The sequence below is a fragment of the Peromyscus maniculatus genome, chromosome 5 (genome assembly GCF_049852395.1).
Source record: "Peromyscus maniculatus bairdii isolate BWxNUB_F1_BW_parent chromosome 5, HU_Pman_BW_mat_3.1, whole genome shotgun sequence".
Lineage (NCBI taxonomy): Eukaryota > Metazoa > Chordata > Mammalia > Rodentia > Cricetidae > Peromyscus > Peromyscus maniculatus.
The window spans coordinates 13,596,742-13,612,688 of NC_134856.1; the positions used below are offsets into that span (position 1 = coordinate 13,596,742).

Genomic DNA, 15,947 nt, shown 5'->3' on the forward strand with positions numbered 1-15,947 from the left:
GAAGACTGGATTTTAACTACAATCGTGCTGAATGTAGGTCTGCGCAGCCATGGTGAGCTAGTAACTGCCATCTTAGATGGCCTAACCGCCAGAAGCCAAGGTGAGCAGCTGGGATGGATGTTTCCAGTTCTGCGGTCCCATGCCTGGGTCTACTCCCAGTCTCTGAGGTGGCTAGCCATAGAGGAAAAGAGGTGAGGCTTGTCACAGGCTTACCTCATCCCTGTGGCTGCCTTGGGGACAAAAGGAGTCCCAAGGGAAAAAAAATGAGTGGGGAGTATTTGTTTCGCAGAGGAGGGGATGTTCTAGTTTAACATCAAATCAGACCAAAACACGAGTGATTTTTCAACATTTCAATATCTGTGGGCTTTATTGTCTAGCTGTTTTGAATCAGAACCCAGGTCCTATAACCTACGGGTCAAGTGGCGTCTACACTACCCTTGTGCAAGGTTCAGGGAAGAAAGCCAAGGATAGCTTCTCCCTCTCCACTTAAGACTTGTGCTTCCTCTAGGGTTTCGCTTCCAGAAGCTGGCTTCTGATCTCCGCAACCACTTCCGTGAGGTCAAAGGGCAGAGGCATGGAAGGGTCATCCTTCTCCCAGTAGGGCCGGCAGTCTGGTTTCTGGTGAGCTGATAAAGTCCGGACCACTCGGGACTGGCACCTAGGAGAGGAAGAGCAGGAGTTAATTCACCGGGAAAGCACCGGAAGCTCCAGGCTTCTGGGAAACGTGGAGAATAACACTGGCAAACGCTCCGTCAACAGCTGTGAAGGGGAAGGGGAAGGTGAAGTGGTAGTCGATGCTCGCAAGGCGGAAAGAACACATTTCTGAGGGAAAACCGACCCTCTGAGTGTTGGAGCCTCAAGTTTTTCCAATTCCCAGATCTGTATTATCTCCAGTGGCTTTGGAAAAGCCAATCACCAGGGAAATTGAGTTACTCTGCCTTTAAAATGGTGAATTATTTTTTCATTATCTCAACAGTTATTTAAAGTGTGTGATTAAGCCATTATCAGATTTAAATGTTTGTGGGATTTCGATGTATTACTAGATTACTGGGAAAGATTAAATTGAATTTACTGCATTAAAACGTCCAAGAATAGATTAAACAATATTACAGAGCAGGATTGACTTTGGAGATCCTGGAGATTTACAAGTGTCCCAGCCTGCTAGGCTCAGAAAAAAGGCACTCCAAGGAGAGAGAGGTTTATAAGGATATATGCAAATAGAGGTTAATAATCATTTCCGCTGATGAATAGGTGGGAACTTCCACCAAATTAAATTAAGAGGCTAGCAAGAGTTAGTCCCCAAGGAAAACACTTAAATCACCGTTTTTATTAAATGGATTATTCATCAATAGTAGAGAAATTAATTATCATATGCAGCTAAATTATAGCCTGGTAGGAAAAAGTTGGGGTAACATCCTCGTCTCTCTGAGGCACCACCCTCTTGGAGAGTCGAGCTCATCTAAAATTGGGCTTGGGAAATGCTTTGGTTTCAGCTCTAGTTATCTGAAAAATGAGGGTCATAGAAAGAGAAATGGATGCAATAAATAACGAACGATTTCTTACAGGTAGAGCACATGCACCAAACCTGTGCTTACACCAGCTGTGTAGGGGCCCCTACCTCTGCCACACACCCCTCTCCACCCCTGCTGTCAGCTGGAGAGTGGCCACACCCACTTCAAGTCATAGGACTGGGTCAGATCTTCATGGAAAGACATTTCTTCTCTGGGGGATTATTAATGGTGAGGGGATTCCCAGGGGAAAGCATACTTCAACTTTACACCTATTTTCGCATGTGGTTAATTGCTATACCAGCATCCTATGCACTCAATCCGTCGTACATTACACGTAACATTCCAATATATCTTGTGCTCTCCGCATCAGACCCTGATAATAGCGTCTGTTAACACGCACTAAGTACTATTATGTAGCACATCACTTCATAAATAATAAGATTAGCTGACCTCGGGGCCCCAAGAAGAGTAATGTGTTTAAATGTTCTCATTATTTATTTAAAACAAGAATTAAAGCAACAGAAGCAGCTCTCGCCAATCCTCTTAGCATAAATATTCAACTGTTTGTGCTGATAAGCACACGCGGCGTGGAGGGGCAGAGGGCACGCTCTGCAGCCTACTTCATAATAGGTGCTGGAGCCCACGCAGCTTGCTGCCGCCCTTCTCAGGGTGCATCTCTGCAAGTCCTGTGACAGTCGCTAAATCACTTGAAAGAGGCGAGGGGGGAATTAATATTCAAGGGAAGCTGCGACTAATTACAAAGGGACCCAGCAAAGCTTTTTAAATTGTGCTTTCTCTCGACCTCAGAATCGCAGAGTAATGCTCAATTTACTGGGCAGGGAAAGTTATTCCAAATTGAGCATTTCAATCTCACAGTGGATAAATTATCCGTGCACATATTATCCTGCTTGGCAGATTAAAGGGCTGTGATAAGTGTTGATCCACCTAGAATATCATAAGGTTTGTAAAAAGTCAATAGAGATGCTTTCTCAGCTGTCAAATGGTTTTGCCTCCTCACTTTGAGAAAGTACTAAAAATATTCAGAGCCGTGGCAGAGCTGTGTGAGTGCTGACCTGCTTCTGTGCAGGCTGCTTCCCGGATTGCTGCTACTGTTCCCACCAAGGACGGCTGTTGAGGGATCTACCTGGCTTCATAAAGACCCTGGCAGGCTTGGAGTGGTATACATACATACATACATACATACATATATACGTAAGTGTGTGTGTGTGTGTGTGTGTGTGTGTGTGTGTGTGTGTGTGTGTGTACACAGCCACTGACTCCATATGGGTTAGGACAAGAATCTTTGTTGAGCTTCTCGGGGGCCCAACTCAGCTATACTAAAATTGCTGTAAATTTTTCTCTCGACGGCCATCACTCCTTGCTAACTTCCAAATGTCAGCGTGAGGGCTAAGCAGGGTTCCATGTTTGAGAAGTGACCCCTGCTCCCTCGAGCTACACGGTCTGATTCAGTGTTACAGCAGACTGTGGAAGGGGAAGAGAAGGGATTGAGGATGGGAAGGGAAGAGAAGGGATGATCTGGAGGCTTGCCCTCTTTTGTTCAAATCACCCCGTCTGCTGGGGGCTCGGTGTCCTTAGGTGGAGCCGTAGGGAGATGGCAGCATCAAGGGTCATACTGTGTTCTCTAGAGATGCTGCTTCGGAGGGACATGTCATTTGGGCAATTCTTTATCTTACGGGGCCGTGGGTTCTTGTCTATCTAATGGTGATGATGGGAGGAAGAATAATGACAATGATCCAGTAGTTCCTGCTATCTATGCATTTGTTTTCAGTTACCCACAGTCAACCGACGGAAAATTCTAGAAATAATTTGTATGTTTTAAATTGTGCACGATTCTGAGCCGTGTGATGGGATCCTGTGTCCCACCCAGGATGTGAGTCACCTGTGTCTCTCATAATCATGTAAGTACATAATACGAGCTACTTGGTCCACATCGCCATGATCTTGAGTCACAGAGGGCAGACAGTCCTCCTGACATAATGTCAGAAGGTCAACAGTGGCCCCAGGCTACATCAAAGCACCTATGTCAATGTCACCCATCTCAGCTCACCTCCTCATTGGAGACACCTCACAGCACCACCCTCGGGGGTTGGGGGAGTGGCTCATATGGTATTTTGAGAAAGACAACTAAATGCATCTAATTCCATTGCAGTGCACTATTAAAATGGATCTGGTGCTCATCTTTCTTCTGTGCCTATCTTTAATTTAAACTTTATCCTAGGCATGTATGCCCAGGAAAACTTATTATTATTATTATCAACCATTATTTCAAGCATGCCTGAGGAATCTGGGGAAATATTCCCTACAAGAAAGCTGGTGTGTGTGGTGTGTGTGTGTGTGTGTGTGTGTGTGTGTGTGTTGCAGTAATAACATCCTGACTTCTGGGTTTGCTGTGATTAAATGAATGAACAGAGATAGCATTTGGGATACTGTCCAGCACACAGCTCAGTAACTATTAAGTATCACCACTATCATTCCTTCCACCATGAGTGACAGTGACAGATGAGTGATGCCACCAGAGTCCTGACTGTTGCACGGTGGCTGTCTCCTCCTTCCAAAGTCCCTGGTGGGGTCTTTGGACAGGTTCTCTAGGGAAAGCTCAGCAGCCCTGGCATGGTTCTTTCTGCCTTGAATCAAACAGCCTGTGGCTGAATCTTGTCACAAGTAACATGCTGAGACATGAGGCTTACCCAGTGAAGGTGCTGGCAGGCTACCGTGCGCAGACTCAGCAGGACCAGCAGCCACCAACCCACACTAAGGAAGGAGTGGTGGCTGCTTCGTGTGGACTTGCCACTTACTGGAACCATGCTGGGTTGTTTGTTAGCATGCGTACCCTGTATCCTACAGTCCCCCCACAAGAGAGGAGCCGTGAGTGTCTTACGATGTGCTTTAGAAATGCCAAGCGTGATGGTACAGTTAGCACCACCTACTCCTAGTCATAGGGAATGGCTAGAGAGGCGCCAGACACAGTCTGCAGAAAAGACAGTCAACCTGAGGTCTGATGCAGGAGCTGAGGGAAAATACTTGGTTCTCTTGTGATCTGTGCAACCCTGACCTTCCAGGGTCATTTTGCCTCTGCCACCAGAGGCAGGTTCTAAACCATACTGTCAGGTGGAGAAGGCTCACTTGAGCTCGGTCTCTGCAGAGCGCATTCTCTCAAGCTTTATCGTCTGAGGTAGGCTTTTCTGTTACTTGCAACCCAAAGAACCCGATGATGCCTGCCACTCTTCCCACGTTTACAAGATCCACGGCCACAGTCCCACCATGCGTCCATGTCACTGCTGAGAGTGTGCAGCAAGCACACAAACTGTCTGTGCTCGAAATGATAAACTGGAGGGCTTGGCTAGGAAACAAGCAGTTTCCACAGCCGGAACTGGGTGATCTTCCCAGAACATCTAAACGATCCTACCCAACTCAGTGCTCTTCCCAGCTCTTACCATCCCTAGCTACCCAGTATGAAGGTCAAAGCTTCCTCTTCTGACCCCCATTCTCATCTCTTAAGGGAAAAACTCCAGTTTTGGATGCTTCTGGAGTTAGCAAGGAAATATGGATCTCCTTAGAAAATCCTGCCCCTCTCCTGAAATACTTCAAGGGGAGTCAACCAAAACAGAACAAAATAAAACAAAAACTACAAGCCCTTTATCCCTCTCTTGCCCAGATTCACCAGGCTTCCATTCAAACAACTCAATGGCCACCCTCAAAGCTCTCCGCTGCTCAGGAATGCTTCTCTCTGAATGACCTAGCGAGAGTGCAGGAAGGTGGCTGGCCCAGAGGTCCTGCAGCCTCCACCCTGAGGTGTAACTCACTGATTTCCCCCAGGGCTTCCCTCACATCTGGGTGATCAAGACGGCAGCTACATTAGTGAACATCGGCCACCATGCTAAAATTAACCACTTTAGCTAAAGTGTGTGTTAATTATGGGTATGCAAGCAGTCAATAAAGGTTAATGCAAAAGTCAAAGGATAAATTTCTTCCCTTATCGCGTCACTTCACAGACTAAATGACTAACATTATACTTTGTGTTTTTAATCAATAGGTTTTACAGTAATGTGCTGGCCATTGATTTTAAGAAAACACATATGGTTCTTCCTTGTCCCTAAATTTTGCAACAAATAAAGAAGGACAGGTAACATTTCCGACACTCTCCAGACAATGATAAAGTTTCAGGACAAATGGTTTCTGCTAATAGACTCACGAGGACGGACAAGCTACACACCCACAAACTTCATGGAGAAATAGCACCGAGCGCAGGTCAAGAAGAGACAAGAAAAACGAACTACTAAATGAGAGTTCTTTACTGGGAAGAAGAAAGCAAATTCTAAGGAAAATAGCTACAACCTGTGATTTAAAAGTCCAATACCCACGAGCTGTGGTTCCCCCACCCCTTCAAAAAGCTGAGGGAGATAACAGGGGTCGGGTCTAGATTACTATTTGCAGGAGCCCTGCTATATCCCAGGTTAACCCAAAGGCTGGCAGGAAATTGGGCGGGCCCAGACCCTGCACAGAAGATGGCTGCCCTCTGCATTACATCCTATCTTTATCATGGATTTCCATTTGGATCAAAATGGGTCCTGTCCATCAACTACTTAGCTATTCTTGCCAAACTGAGATATTTGGGAGATTTCAAACCACTTGTGGGGCGGGGGTGGGGGAACACAACATTTTTTTTTTCTTATTTCTAGGATTCTTGCTATGGCAAATGACTGAACAACCTTCCCTTTTTTCCTTTTCACCCCCAGGCTTTGAAGTTCTTACAAGTGTTATCTGCAGAAATAAATGATACCTGTTTATCCTTCAAGTGCATAAGCCCTCTCTCATTACAGCCTCTGGGTGACCTTGAGAAAATATCTCAAGCTCTCAGGTTTCTCAGCTGTTACATGAAGTGTACGGTCCTCTGCTCTGCTGGGTTACGGGGGAGATGAGATCAAGTCATGCATATGAGGCCTTCCAAAGTAGGTAAAGTACACATAAAGGTAATCATACCAACATACCCACCTCCTACAGGGTGCGCATCCTAGTTTTAAAATGAAGCTGATAATGCAATGTTATCCAGGAAGGCTCTTAGCACTTGGAAATAAAAAGGAAGTAACTGATCCTTCCAAAAGCAAGACTAGTTTAAACTGGTAACATCATCAGAAAAATCTCTAATGACTAATAAAGTGTATTTTTTAAGTCAGAATTTCCCCTGGGATTTTCACCTACTGTGAGTTGAGGGTCACTCTGGCTAAAGTTAGTTAGGAGACTGCTTTAGGATGTCAACCCTATCCAAATACATTCTCTCAAACAATAAACAAGGCTTATGAGGCCTCAAGGAAAAAACACTGGGGAGATCCATGCTAACCCACAAAGCCTGAGAGCCTGGAGCAGCGCAAAGAAAGCAGGAAATAATGACTGAAGGGCCTAAGTTTCCTAAGGCCTGAGGCTCTCAAGGAGCTAGAGATCAGTGTGGCTACCCAAAGTATCTGTCCCACTCAGCCTCTCTGGACAATGAGAGTCAGTACATCCGCCACACAGAGTGAGGCAGCATTTTCTATCTAGCATGGCTGCCCATTCCTTACCACATGCATGATTTAAGGGGTTTATCCATGTTGTCCCCCTTAAACCCACTATTTAAAATCTAACCTTGGACCATTTCATCGTACTGTTTCTCACAGCCTCATGGTATTTTGTGTCAATTTATTTCAGTATGAGCATGTGTGCGGGAAGGGATATAATGCTCTCAGCCTTAGGCTGCCATGGTGGTGGCATGCCTAAGATTTCAGCACGGAGGAAAAAAAGCAGGAGGATTATGAGTTCAAAGCCAGTCTTGGTTACTGAGACTCACTCTCTCTCTCTCTCTCTCTCTCTCTCTCTCTCTCTCTCTCTCTCTCTCCCTCTCTCTTTCTCTCTCCTCTCTCTCTCTCTCTCAATATATATATATATGTATGTATGTATATATATATATTTACACACACAGACAGACACAGACATAGACACACACACACACACATACACACACACACCTTTGAAGCATGTGACACACAAACTTAGCCTTGGTACTCTAACCGTCTTTGTGCATTTTTATTGCTGCTATTCTAACATCATGGAAAACGCTATCAATGAGGAGCCACCTTACCTTAGTCACCATGATGATCTACTTTGTAAAGGTGATCTCATAAGTTAGCTTTCCAGTTTTGCATAACTCAGCTTACCTAATGCCGAAGCAGCTCCGAACTGAATTTCAGTGAGGGGCACGCCCACTCTCCCTGTGCAAGGCTTTACCTCCTGCTCCATGTCACATTAGTGTTTTCAGATCAGTAGAGTCCACACACATCAGAGGGAGGCCATCTTTCTTTCCTCCAGCTCGACATACCTTTTTAGCAGACAGTACTTTTCAAGCACAGACACTTGAACCTGGGTTTAAATCCTAGTTGTATATAGATCTACCTTTGCACCTCCCACCATAGGAAGAAAGGAGGAGTCTAATAAACAAAAGGCTGTACAGATGCTTTTCAAAGGCTCCAAATACCAAGTAAACCCAAAACACTTTTGAATACCAAGATGATGCTACCAATTCCAACCGGTCATTGCCCAAGAGATGGCTAGGTTGCTCAGCACAGGCAGCCTGCTGTCTGAATCTTGGTCAAACACTCTGCTGTGTGGATGGAGCATTGACTGTACTATTCTGTTGGCTGGGCCAAGGAAGTAGCTGGGAAGAGCCAGCTACTAGAACTCACACCTCTTTGAGACTCAAAAGGCGTTTACTGTATAAAGTAACTTTCAGAGCTCCCAACTCTTTCCTTCAGAATGCAGATGACCCATAATTTGTCTGAAAAATAGTATTAGCCATATGTCACCGTAAAACTACAGGTAGCATGCTTTGGATATGAAGCACATACCCAAAGGCTTGACTTCAGAGGTGCAGTGTTGGGAAAGTAAGTGATTGGCTCATGAGGGTTCTGATCCAATCAATGAATTAATCCATTCATGGATTCCCAATTAAATGGATCATTGGCTCACTGGAGGTGTGCCGTTGAAGGTTATGTCTTGTTCCTAGCCTTTTGCTCTGTCTCTTAGCTTCCTGTCTGTCAAGAGGTGAGCAGTCTGTTACATCATGTTCCTGCCACCATGATGTCTGCCTGCCTCACTATTGGCTAGATAGACCAAGGCCAGTCAACCACAGGCAGAAACCTCTGAACCCATGAGCCAAAATGAATCTTTCCTGCTATATGTTGTTTATCAGGGAATGAGCATCAAAGTCTTTGTTTTGTTTTATTTTTTAAAGGAGAAAGAAGAAAGAGCTTTCCAACTTTGGGATTCTAAGAAGAGGTTTCCTTTGCCAAGGGCTTCTGGTCTTCCTGGCTCAGAGACAGGGGCAGAGGATCTACCAGACAGAAAGGTGCTCAGAGTGTGGCCGGATCAGGAGGTAAAGAGATGGGGATGCAAGGGCTTCTGCCATTTTAAGTCAGGAACCCTTCCTAGTCACAATATGGCCCAAAGGCATCTCTAGTCTTTTTGCAGGAGCCTAAAGGAATGCCATGTCCTTTTCTACTGCTAATGTGGCCTGCCTCAGTCAGAGCTCTGCTCCCAGTCTAGGTGATTATACTGCAAGGCCCTCCCAGCACCCCCTTACTCCCCTAGCTCTGGAAATGGCCCTCCGAGGTTTGTTGGGATTTCTGTTGCCATGGGAGAAATACAAAGTTATTCTAGATCATGCCACTGCTCCTTTAGTGACAAGTTTCAGACCAAAGAAACAGCAAAAATGCTACCGGAAACACAAGGCTGCCGGTAATGCACACTACGTGCAGACACTCTGCACATTTCCATATAAATGTCTTTTCCCCAGAAGGAACTAAGTCCAGAAAATTAACTAATCAAGTCACACTTTTATGACCGAACATACATAGGCTAGAGTCTGGCTTCAAGGCCAGACTTGTCTGACTAAGAACCTCAAGTTCTTTATACTGTTCAAAAAAGGAAATGAAGAACGAATTCCGTGAGGAGGGGGTATCTATACTAAAATGCATAAGCCCCAAGTCAGACTCTCCAGAGGAGGGTCCGGAGAAGCTCAATTTTTATAAGTGACTTGAAGAGCAGGCCATTCAGGACAAACCTGCACCATGTAAACTTACCCAGAGGACCACAGTGATGCTAAGGCAGGGATGTCATGGAGGACATAGGGTGTCTTTGCGATCATGCAGAGCTAACACTGAATTCATCTACAGAGGAAACCAGAGACAGGATGGCTTCTGTAGATATGCAACGGGGCCTGGTAAGTAGACAACCAGTGACCTTCCGGGTTCAGAGCATCCAGCAGGTCTCCCAAGGTCCTTCCCCCCACTTCAGGAATGCTGGCAGGCTCACCGAACCACTTAATATGTGAGACTGCTTGGCCCACCTCTCGGGTGTAAATCCGGGAGGCAGAAGGTTGAGAATAATTTTATCCCAGGTTCATTTGTCGGCTTGTCAGTTGCATAATGATGGTGATGAATGGGCTACCTTGACAGCAGAACATTTAGGAGCTGCTGACCTTTGATCTCTGGTCACATGATAGGGTCACCTGAAACCTGCATGACTTCTACCTGCTCAAGGGTAACAATATAAAGGTCAAACGGGTTGGCGGTTCTATGTATCAAGTCTGAGGCAACTTGGTTGGAAGCTTTAAGAGAGGCCGGGTTGGGTTCCCCGGCACACAAAGCTATGGACGCACTGCAGAAATGTGCTCGACAAAAGATATACAATTTCAAAGGAGGCTAGAGTGGCTTTCCTTGCAAGGGAATAGAATGAACTCATTATTTTTAAAGGGCAACAATGAAAACAAACACTTTGGAAGAAAATATATTCTTCCAGTGACTCAGCCATTGGGAGGGAAGCACACGGCCATATGACTTAATGAGTGTTATTAATGCCGTACCTGCGCCGTGGCAGAAGGTCCAATTGGATGCAATTACTGGAACAAAATCCCCACTGGGTATGATCAAGCCCTGCTTTCAGCCATAAAATACGGCCTCTCCACCATCTCTCTGTCAGCACAACACCCCACAAAGGGCTATGATTGACAAAAGATAACCCTTTCCAATTTCATGACTTCCCTGTTGCCTGAAACCGAAGTCAAGTTTGCACGGGACAGTCTCAAACTTCAGAAAGACTCTAGAATAACTTAGGACCAGAAATTCAAGTCAGTGTGGTTTTTAGACACACTTATAACATTTCAAAAAGCATTTCTTACTGCAAATCTCAGGATTTGCAAATCTTTGGAAATCTTAGGATTTTTTTTTCAAATGTTTGGGAAAATTCCATTTATTCAGAATCAGATAATAGCTGTCACATGGGTCATAAACACAGTTATAAAAATAAAAGCAGGAGAGTCAATGCCATTGATTTCCCCAAACTAGAAATTACATAACCTGGGCAAGCAGCAGATGTCACAGAAAAATCTGATTTATATCGAGGGTCTGGTTTTTACAAAGGCTATTTGCCTGCAGAGTCAAAGACAGACAGACACGGGAGCATAATACATAATCCATTCATGCTCTGGAGAGATAAGCCAAGCAAAGGACAATGGCTTACTGAGTCTAGGGCCAGATGTTCTGACTTAGGGTCGAGCACTGGAGTTGTAAGCTGTGAACAAAATCTGAGTCTGTGTTCCCATATGCTCACCTGTCGGTCTGTCTCCACAGCACTGAGGCTTTCAGAGATACTTCTGAGTAGCCTGCTTAACTGGGGTTTGGATGCTGAGAAACTCCCCCTCGGGTCCATTTTAACCCTATTTGGGACTTGAGGCCCAAAGGTCCATGCTACTTGCAGTAGGGAGCTCGGGATGACCCAGTACCAAGTGCTGAGCAACATTCTACGTTTAGATTCCAGAGAAGATGGGCCACGCACAAGAGACGCCTGCTCACTAAGGACACACCAGACTTCCGATGTAGATTCATGCTTTGCACAGACCTAACAGGTAAGTGGAAGTCAAAATGCTGCTGGGCACGGTGGTGAGCACCTGCAATCTCAGTACTTGGGAGGAGAGGAGGAGGAGGAGGAAGAGTTTGAGGCTAGCGTGGGCTACAAAGCCAACGTTCTTACCACGGTCCAGAAGACCCTTCTCCATTTCCTGTGTATTTGTCTCCAGTTCTCTGGTTTTCCCTCTTTCCACTGGTCTGCTTGTGCATTTGGCTCCCACACACTGGCTTATTTGTTTTTCCTCCAGCAGGCCGAGAACACACTCCGGGTACCAGTATGCCGTTCCTTCCGCCCAGACCTCCCCCGCTTCTGTCTACGGCGCTAACCTGCCCTCCTGCTCAGGAACTGAAGAAAGGCTTTTCTGGAAGTTCTGCTCTCTGCTCTCTTCTCCAAGCCTAGAGTAGGTTCTGACACACGAAGACCTGGGGACACACTAATGACTGAAAACACTGTGCCTGCACCACTTAGATGATATCAATCTCCCTAATGCATAACCCTAACAATAGCAATGGAGAGTATGCGGCACACTGAACAGGGTGATGATAATAATAATGTCATTACTACCTGTGGACAAGGAGGATACTGTGGTGGGGAGGACATGAGTCTGAGAATCTAGGACATTGCTCTGCCACTACTTTACCCTGTGACCTCAGATAAAATCTTGTCTGTCTGGCCACCCTGGCTCACGTGTATGATGAGGGGTTGGGTGAGATAACCCTTAAGAACCTCCCCAACTCTGAACAAAGACGCACACACATGATCTCACATGCTTTTTACCACTAGGGTAGGACACAGAGGTGTTATCTCATCCTTGGGACAAGCGACTGGGGGCCTTGTTCCAGGTCACAAGGCCAGAGTGTCACACAAACCAAAACTTAGGTCAATGTTTAGCCCAGCACTTTCCTTTCTTGATAGAATCAGAAGTACCACCAGACACTGTCATTGTGATTTAAAAGCTGTGTTTGCAGGCAGGTTCTGGTTCCCTCAGACATGACACTGTGAATGGGAGACTCCGCTGTGCCCCTGGCCAGAGTCTACAGGCTCTAAGCTGTCATTTCGTTTGCAGGCTGGAGAGAATCAGTCCTCTGCAGGGACCTTTGTGGTTGGCGGTGTGGCTCTTACGAAGAAGAGAAGCCCAAAGCACAGCGTGCTTGAACTCGGCATTCCTCTACGGCCTCTGCGTCACTTCCTGCCCTGACTTCTCTCAATGATGGAGTGACATGGGAGGTGCCAGCCGAAGGGAACCTCCTTTCCTCCTGGGTTGGCTTTGGTGGGGATGCTTTATTACAGTGGCAGAGAACAGCGAGAACAAGCAGTAGACTAGACTAGGGTGCAGGTTCTGTGGAGCCTGCATTTGGCTGCTGGCAGGAGGGCTAGGAGCTGTGGAGGTTAAAGGGATGGATGCTCATCTCTGTTTCACACTCCAGAAGTCGGGGGTGGGGGGTGGGGGGGTGGGTCCCAGGAAGACAGCCCGTAGATTTATAGGAACCTGCTGCTCCCTCTATGTTCTGCTCTGCCATCCACAGATGACTGTCTTTCTTGAGGTCCCCTGTGGTCCAATATGTTCTGGCCACCATACTGGAGTCCCAGGCAGGGAGGAGGAGGGGAAGAGAGTGAACTATGCCCCTCTTCCTAAGAAGGCCAGCCCACAAGGGAAGCTGGGAAGTGGCTGCCCTGGCCCTTCCTTTCCCACCAAAACCAAGATTCTATATTAAGGAAGTAGGAATGAGGAGAAATCAGTACTTTTCTGCTATCGCCTGTAAGCTAATAAATAGTGAGATGGTCTTTTGTAGAGACAAACGCTCCTTGGCGTTAGAAGGGTATGTGAAGAAAAGAGCGAGTGGGAACATTGGGGTGGCTCTGGCAGGGTGGCTCTGGCAGCCGTTTACTGGGGAAGAGAATAAGTCACGTCATTGTGGCTGCAGGAGTGTGAGGATGAAGATGGAGTCAGTGAAGCCTAGGGTCTTGGAGGCCACTGTGGAGCCTGGACTGTTGCTGAGGCTGGACCGCTGGAGAGCTTTGCACAGGGGGTCTTCATCCCAGTGCTTTGTAGAAAGCCTCCATGAGAGGAAGCTTCCATGCTCGACCCCACACAGAATGGTGAAACTCCCGGAGCATCTTCCTGGCGTCTCTTGGCTCCCACCTGCCCTGGGGCTGAGAGGGAGGGTAGACTCTGAGCCTTACTGTGCCGACAGTGTTCAGGGATTGTCCCCTTTGCACTAGAACAGGAGACAGGCTACAGCCTCCTGTGATCCTGAGTCCACCCAAGGGGTCCCTGCCCCAGAATTCTGCTCACATCCAGTTTGTGGTGATGTTACTTTGCTTTTCTTTCTTGGTTGTGGATTCAGGCTGAGGAAGAAGTTCAGCCTTATATGCCTGAGCCAGCTTCAGAACCAGAGCTGGGCTGGTTTGAAAATGGCTTGCAAGGTGGTTTTTATACAGAGAGAGCAGACTGAATTCTAAGATCCCCATGTGCTTCTGGAGACACTATCTCTGATCAGAGCCCTCTGGAACCCTGGGAAGAACGGAGACTGCCAGAGAGATGGCCCTAGGGGAGTACTGGGGCCCTTAAACCTTTGGCTGACTGGGCACATGGCCTGTTCTCTATCCTGGCCACAGAAAGAGAAAGGCAGAGGATTCAAGGCACTAGCTATTTCTTCTAGTCATGTCCTCTAGCAGATGGTAGGGCCCGGGCATGTTGTTCTGGGCCCTAGGAGCCTAGGGTTCCGTCACTGTCTGGAGGTAACCTTATTCTCCTAGGACCAGCATTTGCTTGTGAGGTGACCTTGAGGAGGGCACTTAAGAGGCACTGTTTCATCTGTCAAGCTGAGACAGCATGGAGACCTGGAGTCACATCTGGTAAATACAGAAAGGTTGACCAGTATTGGCCACCTCATCTCATAGCCCCTGGCTCCGGGAAGAAGGCCTTTTTCCCACACAACAAATGAGCAAGGCCATGTCCTTGCCATGATGTCTGTAGTGATGAGGGGATGAGGTGGATGACAGAGGCTCTTTGCACAGACACCCAGAGGCCCTCACTGTGGAGCCCAGGCACTTTCTCATTTGCCCAAATCCAGAAGGTCATAAGGAATCAAAGGATGACATCTGCTGGAGCAGCATGTCGTTAGAGAGGAGTCTGCAGACAGGAGGGGCCCATTACAAGCCACCTTCAGCTTCTGAAAATGGGCGATTAATGGGGAAGCCCTGCTTCTTCCCAAGCAGAGCAGGAGACCGGCAGCTGGGAATGGCCAGGGCTGGGCGCTGAGCCGGGCCACCATAGTGAGGCCTGATTAGCTGCTGTGACCTCCTGCCCTGAGCCTGGCCTGTTGGGGAGCCAGACTTCTCTTCAGACTGCTAAGTTGCAATTTATTCTTTTTGGAGGAACACTCTGCAGTTAGAACACCTGGGAGTTGGCCCGGCCTGCCTCACCGAGGCCCATTATGCAGCCTCGGCTGGCTTGCTGATTTCAGTTGCTCTTTCTACGTGCTGACCGCCTCAGAGACGCCTTGTGCCCAGAGGTGCCTGACAGTAAGTTCCAAGGCCAGGCTTTGGACATGCCACCCGCAAGTGGCCTTGCCTGTGAAGCATGAGTGAAGAAAAGCTAGGAAGGCAGTCCTTCCAAAATGGCCTTTGCTCTGGCCTTCAAGCAACGCCACGAACTCTACTATTGACTCACTTTTTTTTTTTCCAACCATATGGAGAAAAAAGGATGGTATTTTAAAATGTGATGGCTAGTATGGGGATAGGGGACCAGGCCGCACAGTTTCCTGGGTGAGGAAGACACGTGAGTTCTCCCCAGGGTGGGAAAAGAAGGTGAATGCCTGGACACTTGTGCCTAGGCCTGACCACATGACTGGCCTTTGGGGAGAGACCCGTCTGGAAGAGCAGCAGACACAAATACACGCTGCACAGGATTTAATTGGTTCTAAGTTAGTCTCCTGGAAGGGCCAGGGAACCATGGTCACTAACTCTTTTAAAATGATTTATAAAGTTCGCTTCCAGGAGAGAGCTCTTTGGGCAGCGGACCTGTGAATTATTTCTCCACTGTGGATAGAGTGAGGACGGCCAACAGCTCCACAGCAAAGGGTGTGAAGCTCTCCCCGGGAAGGAGGGCCTTCCCATTTTTCAGTGAGGGCATCTCTGACAGCCAGGCTTGCGCTTCCCCACTTCAAATTTGACAGAACCTCTGTCCTTAGGAGCTAATCTCACCTGCCACTCCCTCGGCTTCAAGTGATGCTAACAGCCTGGCCTGGGACAAAGCTGGAGAGCAGCATCCTCTGGCCCTCCCTGTTTCTCTGTGACATGCATGTGACATCTTCCGAGCATCTCCCTGCACCGGGTGGCTTATGTCAGCGGCTCCCACTGATGCGGTGCAGTTAACATTCCACCTCACGGACGGGAGCACTGAGTGGGCACGTAACTTGCCTAAGCCACCAGAGCTTGCACTCCAGAGCCCATCCTGCCAATCATTATCCTCGAGTG

General features: G+C 47.4%; 1 protein-coding gene across 4 annotated transcripts in view; it reads right to left on the minus strand.

Moving 5' to 3' along the window:
- Window positions 1-335: 335 nt before the first annotated feature.
- The window catches only part of Fto (FTO alpha-ketoglutarate dependent dioxygenase), a 362,019-nt gene continuing 346,407 nt past the window's right edge, over window positions 336-15,947 (minus strand). For all 4 annotated transcript variants that reach the window (XM_006984039.4, XM_076571713.1, XM_042277320.2 and 1 more), the window contains exon 9: window positions 336-658. In XM_006984039.4, the coding sequence (XP_006984101.1) occupies window positions 505-658 (154 nt within the window). In that variant the 3' untranslated portion in view covers window positions 336-504. The remainder of the gene's footprint in view (window positions 659-15,947) is intronic.